At 39.6% G+C, this 17,979-nt stretch overlaps 1 protein-coding gene across 5 annotated transcripts in view; it reads right to left on the minus strand.

The window, feature by feature from the left end:
- Nucleotides 1-3,310: 3,310 nt before the first annotated feature.
- The window catches only part of greb1 (growth regulating estrogen receptor binding 1), a 30,255-nt gene continuing 15,586 nt past the window's right edge, over nt 3,311-17,979 (minus strand). For 3 of the 5 annotated variants that reach the window (XM_015037356.1, XM_015037355.1, XM_015037352.1), the window contains exons 10-34: nt 16,444-16,629; nt 15,707-15,843; nt 15,318-15,594; nt 15,107-15,235; nt 14,810-15,019; nt 14,336-14,533; nt 14,010-14,193; nt 13,739-13,922; nt 13,526-13,662; nt 13,075-13,426; nt 12,848-12,963; nt 12,532-12,737; nt 11,878-12,442; nt 11,104-11,260; nt 10,917-11,019; nt 10,625-10,780; nt 10,362-10,498; nt 10,101-10,262; nt 9,531-9,735; nt 9,245-9,407; nt 9,030-9,148; nt 7,520-7,752; nt 6,093-6,293; nt 4,925-5,063; nt 3,311-4,603 (exon numbers count right to left, since the gene is read on the minus strand). In XM_015037356.1, coding sequence (XP_014892842.1) covers nt 4,440-4,603; nt 4,925-5,063; nt 6,093-6,293; nt 7,520-7,752; nt 9,030-9,148; nt 9,245-9,407; nt 9,531-9,735; nt 10,101-10,262; nt 10,362-10,498; nt 10,625-10,780; nt 10,917-11,019; nt 11,104-11,260; nt 11,878-12,442; nt 12,532-12,737; nt 12,848-12,963; nt 13,075-13,426; nt 13,526-13,662; nt 13,739-13,922; nt 14,010-14,193; nt 14,336-14,533; nt 14,810-15,019; nt 15,107-15,235; nt 15,318-15,594; nt 15,707-15,843; nt 16,444-16,629 — 4,820 coding nt within the window. In that variant the 3' untranslated portion in view covers nt 3,311-4,439. The remainder of the gene's footprint in view (nt 4,604-4,924; nt 5,064-6,092; nt 6,294-7,519; nt 7,753-9,029; nt 9,149-9,244; nt 9,408-9,530; nt 9,736-10,100; nt 10,263-10,361; nt 10,499-10,624; nt 10,781-10,916; nt 11,020-11,103; nt 11,261-11,877; nt 12,443-12,531; nt 12,738-12,847; nt 12,964-13,074; nt 13,427-13,525; nt 13,663-13,738; nt 13,923-14,009; nt 14,194-14,335; nt 14,534-14,809; nt 15,020-15,106; nt 15,236-15,317; nt 15,595-15,706; nt 15,844-16,443; nt 16,630-17,979) is intronic. The other 2 variants (XM_015037357.1, XM_015037353.1) reach the window with 1 other exon arrangement.

Raw genomic sequence — 17,979 nt, forward strand, 5'->3', positions numbered from 1 at the left:
CCTTACATACATTCGCCAAGAAATGCTACGTTTAAAATCTTTACAAAATCTCAAACTACTTTACACTCTCAAAGGACAATCATGAGATCAGTATTAAGTGGCGTCGATCATACAGCGATCACATGTTTTTGCTCATCAGTAAAGAAGACGACTGACATAAAAAAGTTTATTTCTTTAAAGTAGCAGAAGTCCAAACATGGCTTTAATGCCTGTGTTAGGAAACATCAGCATACATTAACAGTATCCTACGTCTTGGTGTATGTAATCAGGGTATTCGTGTTTGTCCGAGTGCTCCCTGATATGTTCCCAGCTACAGTGTAGCCTCGTGTCAAACACGTGAGAGCTGGGGGCCTAAATAGGGTTTGTTTTGCTGAGAAGGAACTTGCCTACTCTCTCCCAGGCAGTACCCCTCCGAGGTCAACAATGCATTCATTTCATCGCTACAGAGACGGTGGGTGTCTGCTCCGGGGATGGGTGGTTGGAGCCAATCAGAAAGCTGCCTGAGACACACACCACAGCCAAGCTACTGAACCCCAAGACTTCAGAAATATCGGATTAGCTTGTCTTCTCCGCCAGGCACACACGTTGTTAAAACCAGCACCACTCAGACAGCATCAACAGAGCACAGAGTACGTCTGTGGTGTGATTTGTGAATGTCAGCTGGAGTATTTATACAACAATTACTTTGTAGGTATTAGTTCTGCAAAGTTTGTCTATTTCATGTTTATCTATCTCAAGATATTTTGATGTGGTTTTTAGCACATATTCCATTATTGCATTTAATCTGTAAGCAGTGGCATTCATATGGTGATGTAAAAAGTTATAGGACACCATATTACTGCATGCTTGTTTATGCATCTGTATCCATATTTATTATCAACCATTGCAATACTCATATAATAATATAAGAAAGCAAAAATGTATAACGTTAGCTGAAGCAAAACTGGATTCTTCAACGTGATGACCCCAAACAAAGCAGTAAATCCAACATGATTTACTGAGAATTACTGATTTAGAGATTTAGAGAGCTTTCCAACATGGCTGAGAATGAAGAAATGAAAAAGTCTTGGCCTGAGTCAAAGACGAGATCTTTATCTCATGTGGGGTGAACTGAAATGAGCTGTACATGCAAGAAAACTGTCCCAACATCTTGATGTTAACCAGGCTGACAAAATAACTAAGCTCAACACAAACTTACTTAACAGGTAAGAGTATTACAATGCAGATCACTGTTCTTAGTGGAGTATTCATCATTTAGGTTAATGTCCAACAGGCTGAGAATGTTAAAAACAGTTAAATAAATTTAAATTTGATTACAGTAAACGTAACTAAATTACGTGTGATAAACACTGGTGGTTTCTGTTTGGATGTACGGCTACTGGTAAAAGTTTTGCCAACAACATATGTGACTACCAGAGTTTAGCCAGCAGCCATGATGTAAACAGAAGTAGAAACTTTCTGAGGGAGAAACAGAGTCAACAGAGGCATTGCATGATGACAGCATGTTATTATGCAATACCTTTTCTGTTTGACTGCGTCAGGCCATAGAGGTGTACCTGTGTTGGCTCAACAGGAGCTGCATGTATCAGGCGCTCGGATCTAAACGTAGACAGGTTCAGTGATATAATCTGCACAAGCAGGGTACACACTGAGAACAGCATGTGACGTTTGTTTGTACCAGTGACAGTCATGTGGCCACCACACAAATACAGCTCCACATACAGGCACCATCAAAGGTTTAAACCCTGCTGTTAAGATGTCAGTCATTTTAACTACAAAAAATAACATAATAAATCATTTTCAACATTTGTCCTGCGCAATTTAACAAATAAACAAATGGGTTAAAAAAGCTGCTATATCCTGGATACATAAGAACACATGCTCTCAAACTTATACTTGGTTGAAACACCACTTGTTTTAATTTCAGCACTCAGTTTTCACATAAATTATAGTTAATCTGATAAATCTAAAATACATTAAATGAAATTTGCTTATTTTATTCTTTTTCTTAAGGCATAGTTTTCAAAGTTACTTCTCTGAAATATGATGCGAAGCCATCAGTCAGGAACACTGTATTGGAAATAAAGCCTAAGTTCAAATTTGAACACAATTGGTGGAGACAGCATCATGATGTTCTCCAGATGGAAAAGTTGTAATCATGGTTTATGAAAATACAAGTCAGCTTTAGCCCAAACTCTTTAGTTGTTTGCTAGAAAGCTGTAAATCAAGAGGTTTTTCCATTTATTGGGATCACATTGAGGCCAGGCATACATCCAAATCAAGAAACAAAAACATAATTGGAGGAAAATTGAAACTTTGGAGTGACCTCACTGGAGCTGTATTCGCAATATGATGGATTAAGAGAGCTGCTTTCCAAGTAACGGAAGATAAAATATCACCAAGATGTCATGTGGTGTGCAGACAGGTTCCCACCGAAGAACGAATGCTGAAATTGAGTTAAATGGTGATTAAGGGTGTGAGCACTTATACATCCAGATTATTACTCCTTCTTTATTTTTGTACATATACTTTTCCCCTTTAAACTGATTTGTTTTTCACCTGATTGTAGGTTATACATGCTATGTTAAAAGTACAGGAAAGATTCATTGTGGTCTAATTTTTTACATCATAAAAGCATTTAAATGGGTGTGTGTACACCTTTAAGAGCCACAGTACAAAGAGAAAATCACACTGGGAAGTTTTTCTTGGAAAGTAACTGAGGGTCATTTGACCGGACATTAAATTCTCTCTCCCTCCAAGAGCAACATCGCTACAGATTTCCATACAGAGTCAGGTTACAGCTCATATCTTGGAGCCATAACTATAATTTCTCTGAGAAATTCATTAAGCTATGGCTGATTAAGTTTGGCTCTAACATTTTATAATTCTCACATATGCAGTCTTGATGCACCCTTGTTTGTACGTTTTATAAAAAAATTAAGTAAAAATCTTTAGCTCTCCAGTCACTTCAGGACAGTGATCTTATGTTGAGTCTGTTTTGTAATTATAAGTGAGATTGTTTTAGAGTCTTACCCAGGACCAGCTGTCAGAGAGGCTGTCAGTCTCATTGGGGCAACTATAGTCTTGCTCCTCCATACTGGTCATGTCTCCAATTCTTGGTTTGCAGATACAAACTGCTGCTTTACCACCTTAAAGAAGTATTGACTGAAGAACCCTCTAAAGATGCAAAATATCTCAAAAATCTTCTGAAAAAATGCCCCGCTGGTCTTCTGAGGTGTTCAAAATGTCTTTGTTCACCGTTTCCTGGTCAAATTCCTTACAAAACTGTCAAATATCACAGTTTCTTTAGTTTTTTTTTTTTTTTTTTTAAACATGGAGTGACTGCTCTTGTATGAGATGATGTGATCTTGTGTGATCTGTTTTTAAGTAAGCAGCTTGAGTCTGTGTGACAAGCGTTTTACACTAAATTTATCAACACATGTCTTCTGGGAACGTAGTTCTAGGAGGAAATCTGAGTCCTGACAGTTAGCACTGACTGCAGACTTAGGTTCTTGTCTTCTGCTCCATAAAAACAGCACCACTTTTACTGCCCCTGACAAGACAGTTTAATATTCTAGTTAATCTCTCTGGGGTAATAGGCCTGAATCACACAGAAAAACCACAGAAATTCAACCTGAGGACTGAGAAGGTGAAACAGACCTGAAAATAAGGAGCCAACGCTGAACTTTTGAACTGTTCGGCATGTCGTTGGATTGGTACTTCACTACACAATCAAACACACCAAGTTTAAAATATATGTGAATTTAAACAAATTGTGTATAAAACTGTACACAGTTAAAAAGCTGCAGAGAAATGGCACATTTGTGTTCCTTTCAGGTATAAAACTTTTTTTTTTTTTTTTTTTTTAAATTGTACCAGCACAGATACAGAGTGACAGTCTTACTTTTTGTACACACACAAAAAAAATTACATGATCTACATCTACAAATATCATTTCTAACGTTCGTTTCAAAAAAGAAAAAAAGTCTGAAAAACATGCATCTAAAAGAATCTAATAAAAAGTTTGCCAAAAATGGGCTTACATTGCACACAAATGATTGTGTCTTCCCTGTTTCCACCTTTTTGTTTTTCATTCATCTACACAGGAAGTTTGTTCACCCTGATAACACACAGCAAAAAGTGTTTGAAATGTCTTTGCGTTTCAAAAGCTTCATTATCTTTTTTACTAAAATATGTGCTCGACACATGTCTGTAAATGTAGAAAACTGGAATTTCTTTACCAAAGCATCAAGCGATAGATCCAAGCTTAACCAAGAACAAAATATAAAACCTTCCGTTTCCTCTCATCAAGTGATCAAACAGCTTCCCAGATAGAAAGTAAATAATGTCCTGCTGTGAGCTGGTAAAAGACAAAAAAAACACCCCACTGAATTTCTTGTGACCGACTCTTTGCAGCTCCTTTTGACCATTTGTTTCAGTCAGATATGTTTTCCAGTCAGGAAGAATAGAGGCCGGTCCTCTTTGGCGTTGGCAGTCTGGAACTCGTCGCTGAGCCTGAACCTCCACTGCTCCTCCAGCTCCAGCCTGCCCACAGTCTGCCTCAGTGAGCTGCGATCTGCACTGATTACACACAGGGTTGCACCTACACAGAGGCAGGCAACAGGGACAGACATTGTGAAGATGAGAGAAGTCCTTTCTTTTTTAATAGGTCGCAGGCAGGAAGCATGAAGAACGAATCTGCACAGAGATCATGTCCTATGTTGTATTTATTTTTGAAAGGTAAGTATGATGTTTTGTACAGGCCAAGATTACAGAGGGACATTCTGACATTAAAAGCGATACTTTAGACTTGATTCACACTACAATCTGCTGAGTGTTTTTGTTTGCAAAATGTACTTTATCCCCTATGGGCCACTGTCAACATTGCAGCACTTTCCAGTATGTTTGTGGTCTGCTGCTGTACCTTTGAGAAAGGTGAACTTCTTGAGGAACCCAGAGGTCACAAATGTGTCAGGGAAACAGAGAAGAAGCCCACTGAACAGCAGACCAGCGGTGCTGATGTTGATACAGTGAGGTCTGGAACTGACAAAACACACCGTCACCTGTAGGAGGAGAGCGATTTGTTCAAATGGATCCGCTTCAACTACGGCACAGTTTGTAGCTGAAATCACATTCGAATTTGCATACACTTTATAAAGAGAAACAACGTTTTTTCCCCTCAGTGTCGGACATTAAACCAGGCTAAACTTTTTCTGATTTAGGTCAGCTATACACAGTGAAAATGCCAGTGTTGAAAAGTGTCTATATGTGTCCAAGTCAGCAGGTGTTAAAGTAACACTTTTGAAAGTGTTAAAAGATTGACACCCATTTTTTTGTTAAATTAACTTTGGTCTATAATACTGAAATGGGTTTAAGAAAAGTTAAACTTTCCATTTCTGTGTATTGTTTTGAATATTTTCCACTGGATTTGATTGATATTAGCACCTTGTGGGTCAGTTATTTACTTTTTTAACACCACATTATGTTTTGTGATCAACGCTATGCTGGTGTTACTTTTAATATATTTTAACACCAGCACCTTTGTAAATGTTAATGTGACACTCTGTATTGTTGAATTTAACACCAGCTGACTTGGACACAGACATTTTGGGTGTTAATTCAACACTGGCATTTTTACTGTATAGGGTTACCAAAATTATTGTAATTTGTTAAATGTCTTTTCATTTCAGAAGTTTATATCCATTTTTCTTGATTTTTGGTAGAACTGGCTTTGTTATTGCCACTCAAATATTAACTTTTTTTTATTCGTAACTAATTTTCTTGTATGGTTCAGGTCTTTGTTGATTTGGAATGCCTGTTTGTGCAAAAATGCTAACTTCCTCAATGACATCTTGAGATGTTATTTCCACATAATGTCCTTGTCAGTGTGTTTGAGGTGTTGCTTTAAGATACATCTATACATTTGGATTTCCCCACATTGCTTAAAATTATAGTACTCTTAGTGTACATAAACTCCTAGATTCAAAGAAAGCTATACAATTTATTTTTTTTTTACAACTCATTTTTGTCATTTAATATCAGACAGTGACGGGTCATTATGTGCGTGGATGGGTGGGAGAGTGTTTTTATACCTCAGATCCCAGGTTGAGGTAACAATCCACAGACAGAACAGGGTGAGTGTAGTTCTTGGTGCTGAGAGGAAACAGTTTCTGGCTGGTGTGTTGGAGGTATTTTTCCAGGAGAAGCTGAGCTGGTGAGGCCAGGAAGAGATGCTTGCTGTCTGGGGCACAGATGTACTGTGAGGGCCCCACTGAGGTGGAAACGTCAGTCATCTGAAAGATAAAGGCAATTTTTAAATAGCACATTTTCAGCAACAAGGCAATACAAAGTATTTTACGGGAATTAAAAGAAAATACAGACAAAATAAACCAAAGGAAAGAGCAAAAGAAGAAAGAGCTAATAATGTTGATCCAAAGTATCTAAACTAGATACTTATACGTACTTATCTACCAACCCTGAATAGGAGTAAGTATCCTTTGGTGTAATTCCTTTTCTGGTTTGGAAGAATAGGAGTCTAAAAGTAGTTGCTAAGGTAGTTTTTCTGAATTGTGGATTCTAATCCCTGTTCTGGGTTGCTAAATAAGTATAAGTATTCTCTGGACTTTCTCAGTGTGCTCTAAATTTGTGAAAGTAATGAGTACTCCACAGTTTCTAAGTAATAAAAACTAAGTGTTCATGTTCTGGAAGACTTTTTCTGGATTCCAAGTTTGTTGTAATTCCTTTTCTGGGTTGCAATAATGTGAATCTCTCTGCATAATAATCTAAAAATAATCTAATATTGATCTAAATAGTGAGTACAGTACAGTTTCTAAAAGAAAGAGCTATAGAGTGACTAATGAACTAATAAACTAGAGCCTCTGGATTCCAAGTTTGTTCTAATTTCTTTTCTGGATTAAATAAGAACCAACAGTTTCGGATGTCATTTAAAATAATTTTATACTGTTATTTATTATGAAGGGTAAATACAGCAGCTAATGTGCACAAAGCTGTAAATGGGGCAATATTTTTCCCCATTACAGATTTCTTCTCTGTGAGTTTTTCTTCAAGATGTTTCAAATCATGAAATAAGTTTTGAAATGTGACATGGGGGAAAAACAAACAAACAAACAAAAACAAAAAACATGGAATAGTGGAGAATCTTCCCAGAAGTGACAAGGCTACCAAAATTACTCCAAGACAGAACCGACTACTCGTCCATGAAGTTACAAAAACATCCTGAACCTAAACCACAATCAGTTATCGCTGGTGTTCATGACTCAACAGGAAAAAGGAAAAACGACCTGAACATGCAAGTGTGATGAAAAAGGGTACGGTAGGAACCATTAATAAGCAACATACTTTTTAATCCGAGTTGTTTAGAATATAAATAAATGTATCAGGTGACTCTCCAGTCAAAATGATTATCAAAAACATTAAAATGTAATTTTTGATTTGTGGCTCTGACAAGGCTTTTTATGAACTGTGCAGTGGTCAGCTTGAATTATGGATTAGTGTCTACCTTGGTCTTGATAATGAATGCCCGGTAACCTCCAATGGCAATCTGCTTCTTCATCACGCTGAAGTTGTTGAACCTGCAGACAAGGAGTCCAGCGCTGTGCAACCTCAGGGTGAAGTCAACATCGTGACAGGTGAAGCGGTTCTGGTCGTATTGGACATTCTGGCTCCGGTCAACATTGAGAAGGAGGAAGTCATGAACGTGACCTCTGGAGAATGGCTCCCACTGTTTGACACCTGATTCAAAAGCAAAGCATTGCAGGATGCAATTAATGGAACATGCTGCTTTACCTTTTATAAAAACAAAATGTTGATTTGAGTTAAAGTGGTTAAAATTATTGAAAAATAATGAAAATGTTTAGGGGGTTTTTGTGAGCTTGCTATAATATTATAATAATCTTACATACATTCTCATTAGATGCAAGTGGAAAATTATAACAGAAATGAAAACTTGAAACATCCATCTATTAATCTGTATGATGTCGTTCACTCCTAAACTGAGTTAATGAATAAATAAATAAACTTTTAATAACAACACAAATCAGATCTTGAAGCTGACAATAGTATATCAGTAGTGCATAAGAAGATGGCAGTTATATGTTAAATTCAGAAAAGATTTTAAAACTTTTCTTCCCAAATACAAAACTTAGCTTTATTTCTCTTTAGGACAATACCTTTGACCAAGCTATTGCTGCCATGGACTACATCTACTCAGCTTTTCTTTGCTGAAGAACATCCTCCTGGATCTGTGCTACTATATTTTGTCTTTATCCGTTTCCCATCCTCTCAAGCCCTGACAGATGATGGAATATTGCAGTTCATGTTGAACTAGGTCAAAAGCAAGTGGTTCCTCTTCACTGTTGCTGCATGAAGAACTGATGCCAAGTCGGTGAGTTTGATTTGTATTTTTATTTATTTGTAAAAGGTCAATTCATATTAAAGAACAAAATGTAAATATGCGAGTCCCTTGGTTGGGAAAGCCAATCACAAAACATTGAACAGCAATAAAAAACAAAAAAAAAACCCTGTAAACTACTTGAATTTAAAAACATTAACATAACTTCTGGCTATGATGTAATCAGGAAAATTAAAGTCACAATTTTCTGAATCAAAATTAATGAAAGATGCATATTAATGTAAACTAATATTGTGTTTGATTTAATTGGTTGCTGCAAACATCTGGGCTTCTTTGAAGAGTTAATGTACAACAAGATGCAAACTAGATGTGCCTATAAATGTGCTGCAGTTAGGATTGCTTTTGACCAATTGTTACTGCATTTGACCAAGTGTTGAAATTGGATTTATGAGAATAAGTATAGATTTCATTTATATGCGGATGTTACTTGAACTTATCTGTCAAGAAAAAGTAACATTAAAATAATATTATTTATTTTTAATAAACTAAAATGAAGGAAGCTGCGAGGTTTTGGGTATTTTTGGATTAAAAGGTTGTTTTGGTAGTCCTTTTGTCGTTCAGCCTGAAACTTTTTCTCCCTGACATTGTGTTTTCTCACCCGTTACTCCTCGGCTGTTCCACTTCCTTATTCCACACAGGCCATACTGGGCAAGGTCTGGGCAGGCCTCCATGTGCTGCAAGACTTGTTTTAGTGACACAGCACGTTCAGCAGGACAACTATGAGGACAACACAAAGTAAACATGGACTGTGTTAAACCCAACAAGTTTTCCATAAGATTTTCTTTCTCAAAGAGCCTACGCTTTTTTTTTCACCTCAGTTTATCGTTGTCCACTGCGTTCCACATAACACAGGAGTCATCAGCAAGGATGATGAAAGGCCAGACATCAACCGACGGGCTACCTCCTTCCCCCCGCCGACTGCGCTCCAACTCCAAGTTGTGATAAGAAAGCTCCTTTATCAGAAAGTGAGCAGCACCTGAACATACATCGAAATATGATAATGAAAGTGATTTAATCTGAAAAATTATGTAAAATCCAAACAAAAGCGATAAATGTGAAACAGAAAAATAGGAGTTAAGAGTTAATCAGAGGAACATACCGATACCCGCTCCATTGAAGACAGTGGGCAGCACCAGCATGATGTGGTTGGGCCAGTACTTCTTGTAGACAGCCATCTCATACTCTTTAACTACAAGGATGTGTAGATGTGAGGCTCCGTCCATCGCATGGTACAGGTTGAACAGACCGTGCTCGTGGCGACCGGTGGTTGGGGTGAAGATTGGACTCTTGATGCAGTCTGGGCTCTGCAAAAGTACAACGGTAAAATGCAGACATTTTGTCATTTTATTAATTCAAGATAGCTCTATATGACAAAGAATAACAAAAGGTAAAATATGGGTATTTCTAGCAAAACATGAATTGACTGCTTTTGTATATTTACTCAAAGATTTAACAATTACACCACCTGGTGGAGAAATATTGTAACTGCAACCAGTCCTTGAAGAAGGTCACCTTAAATTAATTTCTCTTTATTACAAGCACGACATGATACATGTTTATATGAAAAACAAAAACTAATACATTTTTCAAAGCTAATCTAAGGAAAATATTCAACAGCTGAATGGTCCCTCTGGCAAATTCTGTAGAAAAATGTAAAATATAAACATACCCAGTCAGAAGTGAGAGGCAGCCGCATGCTCTCCAGCTGACCTCCTGGCTGGCTGAAACTGAAGTAGTGTTCCTTAGACTTTGGGATGATGAAATAGAGCTGGATGTCTTCTCCGAGCAGAAGATGGGTGAAAGTGAAGGCATGCAGCGTTGACTCATACATCTGAAATTTGATAAGAGATGGCTCCGATTTATATTTTAGAGGTAGCTTGAATGTTGTTTCTCACACTGTCTTCTAGCATTTTGTGTGTAGCTTGCAGACCTGGTATCTGGGGTTAAAGCCAAGGTACTGATGACACTGCTCACAGTGATGATAGGTGTTGTACGCTGCGTACTTGGACAGCTTAATCCGGGACGTCCGTCTGCGCAGGTACACGTCCTCCTGGCGAACAGGGTTTCCTTGGCAACACAACAAAGGAGAGAGGAGGGAATAATATTGCAAGATGACTGATTGAATACCTGGACTACTTTTGGAAATTAAAAAATAAACTGCCAAGAGAAAGACTTTATTTGCAGAGTTCATACCATCAACTCGTGGTTTAAATCCAGGACAGTATACAATGCTGATGTCATCATACTTTGGGTCATGGACGGTGTAGTCGAAGGGCATTGTCTTCATAACTTCTGTGTTTGGCCATGGAGCATTGGGTGGGTGGTACTGCACACCTTCTGCCTCGGCTGCTGAAAATGTAATGCACTTTTCAATGCACATTTTTTTTTTTTTTTTATGAATGACAGAACTAAGAGCCCTTTGCATTATGAAGCTATGTCTAGAATTTGAAGATACATTTTTTTACATAGCGATGTGAGAACTTACTGCAGTGGATGTCCTCGTCATCATAGATATCCACCTCCATTAGTCGGATCAGCATGCGAGACAGGAGGCCCAGAAAATGAAGATATGCCCCTGTTTTCCCCACCTGACCATGAAAACAAAAAACAAACAAACAATAAAACCTCTGCATAGAAGAAAACTAAAAAAAAATGAATAGAACTGACGGTACCTGTGGCGGACCACTAAGCAACAGCCTGCGTGGGTGAAAATTGTCGGTTCGTCCTTCAGTGCGGTTGCTGTTGTCCATGTGGTAGGACCGAGGGACTGTCCACTGACGATAATAGAGCGACTGCTCTGTGCATGTCATCATTTTGCTAAGCAGAGGTCTGAGAAAAAAAAAAAAAAAAAACTCATTTCAAAGGGCAGGCCATTTTGATTTTCATCTACAATCCAGACTGAGTTTACAGTTGTTTCCACTATTTCCCACACTGCTGCCGTTTTAGGACTGTGCAAATCAACTTATAGCTGATGGCTCTTGACAGCTTACTTTTGAAATGAATCTATTTTCTTCAATTGTTTTTTTGTAAACTAATTGAGTTTCTTAATTTCAGGAAGAAAAGAAAAATACAGTGCCTTAGAAAAAAAAAAGGAAAATTAGTTTATTTCTAAGGACAGCTAAGTAGTAATTGAACTCCACCTGTGTCTAATTTAATCTCAGTATAAATTCAGCTGCTGAAGAAACTACATCACAAAGACCAAGGAACACAAAAGACAGGACAGATAAAGCTCTTGAGCATGAAACATTGTTCAGCCACTGAAGCTGGAAAAGACATGCAGCCATGCAGCTGCTTTCACTTTCCAATACGTACAACCTTTTTAATAAAGATATTAGAGTTTGCAGTTTTAGGAGTAGTGTAAAATGTATCTGAAACACATCACATCAGGACATTGCTACAGATAAAACAAATCAATTTTAATACAGAAAAATAAGAGTTTCCGTTACCTAAAACTGCTTGCCCAAGCAACAGATATGTGTGGCAAGAATGAAGTGCACCGTGGAAGGCCACTGCTGTCACTGGCTGTGATAATGTCATAGAGAGCACGGGGGAGGAGCACAGATGGTGGACGACTCAGTCCTCTCGCCCAGGAGCAGCTCAGATTAGGAGAGGAGGCCCGTGGAGATGAGGAGTCAGAGGATGCAGATTTGGAGGGATTTTGAGGTTGAGAAAAAGGCTGCTGTTGGGTGGCTGTTTGATTGTAGGACTGGATATTTGTTTGAGATGCTGGCTGACTTTGACCTTGGAGCTGCGCCTGCTGCTGAGAGATCAGCTGGACATGGGGATAACCCTGAACTTGGGGTTGGCTTTGGAAATTAGGGGTTGTTTGAAAATATGACTGAGAGGAGGTCTGGGGCTGAAGCTGAACCTGGGCTTTTGAGGGAGACTGTAAGTTGTCCAGAGTTTCTTTTGGAACATTTGGAGAGGTGGTAATTCGAGATTGGTGGGGATCTACAGTTTTACTATCGGGGCATGGCTGGACAGACTGAGAGGATTGTGAAGGAGAGTCTCCTGGAAATGACCCAAAATGACAATAGAGGGTTTTAAATGAATAAAGAATTCAGGCCATTTGCAAACTTCGATTTAATTTTTCATCATACCGTTCTCCTGTCCCTCCTCTTCTTCATTGTCAGTGCTGCTGAGCTTCTCAGGATCGCTTTCGATCAAGTCACTTCCTGGTCCAGGGTCGTGTGGCGGCCGTGACTCTGCCTTCACCAGGTAAGCAGCTAGTCCCAACTCCTGTTCCAGAGTGGTCCGTTGAAGGTATGAGCAGCTTATCACTCGGAGGTCGCAATACTTCAACGACCTTTTACAAGAAAAAAATAAGACAAATTTATCTGCTTGCGGCATTTATTGAAGCTTACTCATTTTCATCAGAAATGTAATCTAAAGTCGCCGCCGAAGTTCAGTGAGTACCTCGGTAACGACTCTCCAAGCGGTTCGGCTCCTGACAAGATCAGGATGCAGGGCAGAGCCTCCAGCTCCAAGTAGGTGTGAGGAACCCATTCAGCATCCTGGATCTTTAACCAAATCTGCAGTGCATTAACACACACATCAGTATATATTATTTACAGTATGATAACGCTTTTCATTTCTGATAGCATTTGTGTCAAACTGAATCCTATCAACAACCAACACCGTACCTTGATCTGGTCAGTGAAAGTCTGTCCAATCGTCAAAGCTTGGCTAGGATTCCCCAGAATGATTTCAAAACTGTCCTCCATACCCAGCTGCCTCCTCACTCTGGACAGCCGTCGGTGGGCCCAAGCTGCCAGAGCCAGAGAGGGGATCCGCAGCAGGACCATGTGACCATGACGGGTGGGACATTGCTGAACAGCGGTGAGCAGAGACTGCACAATTTCCATGGTTTCCACAGAGGTGTGTTTGTGGAGATTGTGAGAGCTGCTGATCTTGCCGGAAGCAGCCATCAGAGCAACACAGTATTGTTGGACTAACACCGTAGTCCGTATTACAGCACTGTGGAGCTTGGGAAATCTGAAAACACCAAGAGGAAACAGTGAACTTCTACTACGACTTGGCTTTAAACTTTATTAGAGTTTTGCTGATTAAGGACGGTGTATGTGGGTGTTGAACCTTTCTTCGAGGGTTGACGTCATGCTCTCAAAGGAGGAATCGTATCGCATGAGTGGGAGGCTGCTTCCTGAGCGGGTCGACTCTAAAAGCTCTGACACACCAAAGTACCTTGTCCTCTCATGATACAGGTCCACATCCTACGCACACAAACAACAGCTGACATTCAGACCACTGTATCACCAAATGTCCATCCCAAACCGAGCTTAGACTCACATTGCTGAATGCAGACGGCCAGTGAATCTCGTTGTAAGGGCTGATGCGAGTGCACTGTGTTTGCAAAGCGAAGGGGAATGAGGTGACGTGCAGAATCAAGATGTTTGTGGCGTCTTTCACCTGCCGGGAGTTTAACAACCGATCCACAAGACCCAGACTGCCGTCTGTGCTGCTGTAAAATGTGCTGATTGGGAGAGGAGCCACATAAATACAATGAATGACCTTATCTTTGTTGCATTATTTCATTGATTTAAGCTTTCCTAATTCAAACCTGCTAATATCCCAGTGGGCATGGTCATGAACCAAGATGTAGAGCGTGTAGGAGTTGCTCTGTGCTTCCTGGAGGAGCTTGTCAATTCGCGACTGAGCGCTCTGATCCATCTTCACCACATAGCGCTCTGCCTCTCTCTGAGACGCAAATTCCTGCTCTGAACTCCCAAGCTCCTGAAGAACACCTGGAAAATACGAAGGAATGAATAATTTAAATCAGTAGTAGTATATACAGAAAACTAAAAACACTTAATTTTAGCTTGTGACTATAGTTGAACTAAAAACTTGTCTGATACACACAGGTTAAGAGACAAAGACTTTACTAACCAGAGCTCCAGAGGTGAAGAACAGTCTGCCGAAATGAGACCTCGGAAGGCGGGACGAGGATGAGGAAGCTGACCCTGTTAAAGGAACCGAGGTCCAGATTCTGTGTGCTGGAGTCTGCGATGGCACAAACATGGGACAGCAGCTTTCTGGCCACCGCCAGCTGTATGGGACGAACCTCACGCCACTCTACTCTGTATTCTGCAAGCACAAAGATGGACACCAAGATTATAACATACAAAATGTAAATAAAGTTGACATTGTAACAGAAACTCAAAATTTTTAAATAAAACCCGATTTTTCAACAGTCGCTTGTTTGAAGAGCAAATCTTATCCAAGGTATTTTTCTAAGGCCCTTTCTGAATTGGACAGCATTCTACTACAGATGTAAAAAATAATTGCATTTCTTCAAAAACATGAACATTAATGCAAGTACCACTATAAATGGTTAACAATCCCAAAGAGCCTTCTTCTTACCTAAACAAGGAGTTTTGGGGCTTGAAGCCGTCTCCTTAGGGCTGGGCGTGTCTTTTAAACTGGATGTTTGTAAATCTTTTGGACTGGGTCCGTCTTTGGGGCTATTTGTGGCTTTGGGAGTCTTCTCTTCAGCTAATGCTTGACTACTGGATGAGGGTGATGCTTCGTGCTCCACACTGGCACTGTCCAGAAGGAAATCCATATTACCATCTGAGGAACAGAAAGCCACACAAATATTTTAGAAAATTCTGACAAAATTTTCAATAGCAAACGAACAAGTCAAAGACAGAGACTTGCCTTGTCCGAGGGAATTGCAAAAGTGGATAAGTTCCTGGGCAGCCCCTGTGTGGAGTTGGTGGCTGATTTCTTTCAGTCCCTCATTGGGAGAAAACATGCTCTCTGCCAAGGCACGACACTGATGTTTACCTGAACCGGATCCACAGATGAATTCAATCTCCTGTCCACATTTACCGTGGCATCACTACTTTTATTACACCCCAACTCTCACCTGTTACCACCACACAGGACTGAGTTTCTTGTCCCGGTGAAGTGACGATGATGACGACATAGTTTGTGTTTTCAAGCCGTCCATCCACCAACCTGCTGAACATTTGCAGAAGCCCCTGAGCCAAGGATTTGACATCTTCCCCCAACACCACCACACCCTCCCCACAAGACGAGGCAGCGAGCTGGGCGAGCCAGGGAAGCTGACTGGGGGTGAGGGGTTGCTGACTTTGAGGAGGTAAAGAGAGATGCTGGGGGAGCCCGGGCAAGCTAGCGGGTACCTGAGGATGATCAAGTTTAATCATTTATTGATGCATGTCATTTCATCAGTGTTGCTCATGTAAATTCGATTTTAAAAATCACAATGCTGATACTTTTCTTGCAACGTCTGACCTCTATGCCATAGTGTCTCCCTTGGGCTCCTTGCGTTTGTGACTGCTGAAACTGTCTGATCTCACTGAGGTGAGATTCCCTCCATGACCTCATGAATATCTGCTCCAAGTCCTCAATGAGGGGTACCTGCTCTGTGCCTGAGAGGGAACAAAGCTGCAGTCAGACTTTTTACGATCTTACCATTTATGATGGTATATAAAAAATATGTTGCACAGGTTTATGACTGAAGGAAGGAAGAGCAATTTGTGAAAAATGAAATTCTGCCCCCTCTTTGAAAAATGTAAGTGGCTGTTTTGTATGGGTCATGTGTATTGGGATAAAAGGAACAACAAATTCATTGTTCCACATCAGGATGGAATATGTTACTTTTCTAACATCTTGGACTTAAACTTTATTGTTTTATTAGTTCTCCCCACTGATTAGTGACCATTATCTGAAATAATTCAATAACGGGACAAACTGCTTTAAGTTAAACAGTTGAGCACATGGAGGAGAGTGAATCCAACACTGTGCAGACTGAGCATCTGCATGGCACACAATGAGGTTATGCAATGCTATGAGTAGGATATTGCTGCAACACTTAAATGTTAAGGCAGTGGAGAGTGTGTGCAGTACATATATGATGTTAAAGAAAGGCAAGGCCATAACCAACAATGCAATAGCTGTGTTTAAAAAGTCAAATTACTGTAGCTCATGGTTTGACGATTACATTATGTTCAAAAACCTTTTGCACTAACCAAGCTGAACGAGGTAGTAAACGGTGAGCAGAATCTGCATCTCAGCAGAGAGAGGTTGAATAGGCGATGGTCCGTAATGTTGGTAAACCCTGGGGAGTGTTTGTGAGCTCAGGTAACAACTCTGTAGGAGAGAACTGATGAGTACGTCATTTGTGTTGCCTGTGAGTTGAGGAAGAGGGCCATGACCTGGAGAAATAGGAAATGTACAGTAGAAAAAAAAAACATGGGAGTAAATGGGAATAAGTTGAACAATGTCAGTTTTGGGATTTTAGTAGTTTGTAATAATCATGCGTCCTTTTCATGTTTCATATTACAGAAAGATGTACTACAAATTGCTCCAAACAGTTGTAGTGACACAAAATGGTGGGAAGTATTAAGCCTTGATATCTGTGAAGAATACATTCAACATGTAATGTGCCATTGGTCCCAGAGTGGGACGCAGTAAGACTGACTTTAAATTCCTCAAATGACTCTGAGTGGGTTGGAACAAAAAAGTCAAGTGGTAGACCACCACAAAAAATGCTGAGCTTAGAAAACCAGTGTGAAGATACAAGAAGATCTTCAACCAAAATAAATGACTGCAGCACAAAACATTTTAAAGGCTCCTCATGCTTTTATGTCATGATCTTGCACAAATGAGCACCAGACAAGGAATATTTTTTTTTTAATTCATTCTATCAAGAGAAAAAAATATATTCTCGTGGTCCTGATGGCTTCCATTGTTGTTGATATAACAGGGAGATGTCTTTAGAGTAGTTCCATCATAGAAGCTTTTTCCATTAATGAAACTGTGGAGCTTGGTCTTGTGAAGCTGCATTAAACCTCAAGTGGTTTTGAGGAGATGTTGCAGCAGGCATCCCACCCAAGTGGTGATCACAGTGTTTCAACGGGAAATGCTGCAGTTTACAATGCCTGTTTAACAAAGATATTTTCCATCCTGCTCGTTTCCCTGATATAAACCAGAGTGAAAACATTTTTGGACAGATGCCAAAGGAGGTTTATAAAAACAGATGTCAGTTCCAGACAATAGATCACATCATATTACAACAATCCCAGAAGTGTCCTGGCAAGACTCAACTCTAGAATGCCTAAAATAATCAAACAAAAGCAGTGAAGCTACTTATCAAAAGTCTTTTTGTGGATATTTTTAGTTTCGTTTTGGGTGTGTGTGTGTTTTTGTCTAACGGTCTTAGACAAAAAGACAGTTATGAATGGTTTGTTTGAGATTTGGTTTTCTATTTTTTACCTCCTATCTCTTTTTCCATGCTTAACAATCCAGAAGCCTAAAATAAAAATAGTTGTAACCTTTTCTCCAATACTTATGTTAATAAATTACCTAGAAGACTGGAACTCCTTTTCTGTCACATCTTTTGGACCATTTTTAGCACCAATGTAAATTTCAGGAACAAAGTTCTCTAGCAAGAACATTCCAATACATGACAATTGAAAGATCAATTACTGTATAGACTTAGTTACAAGCATGGTGACAAAAGCACATATTTTATCAGAAAAATACCAGGTTCACATTACCATGTG

The sequence above is a fragment of the Poecilia latipinna genome, unplaced genomic scaffold (genome assembly GCF_001443285.1).
Source record: "Poecilia latipinna isolate Pla-1442-1.1 unplaced genomic scaffold, P_latipinna-1.0 Scaffold402, whole genome shotgun sequence".
In the NCBI taxonomy this organism is placed as follows: Eukaryota; Metazoa; Chordata; class Actinopteri; order Cyprinodontiformes; family Poeciliidae; genus Poecilia; species Poecilia latipinna.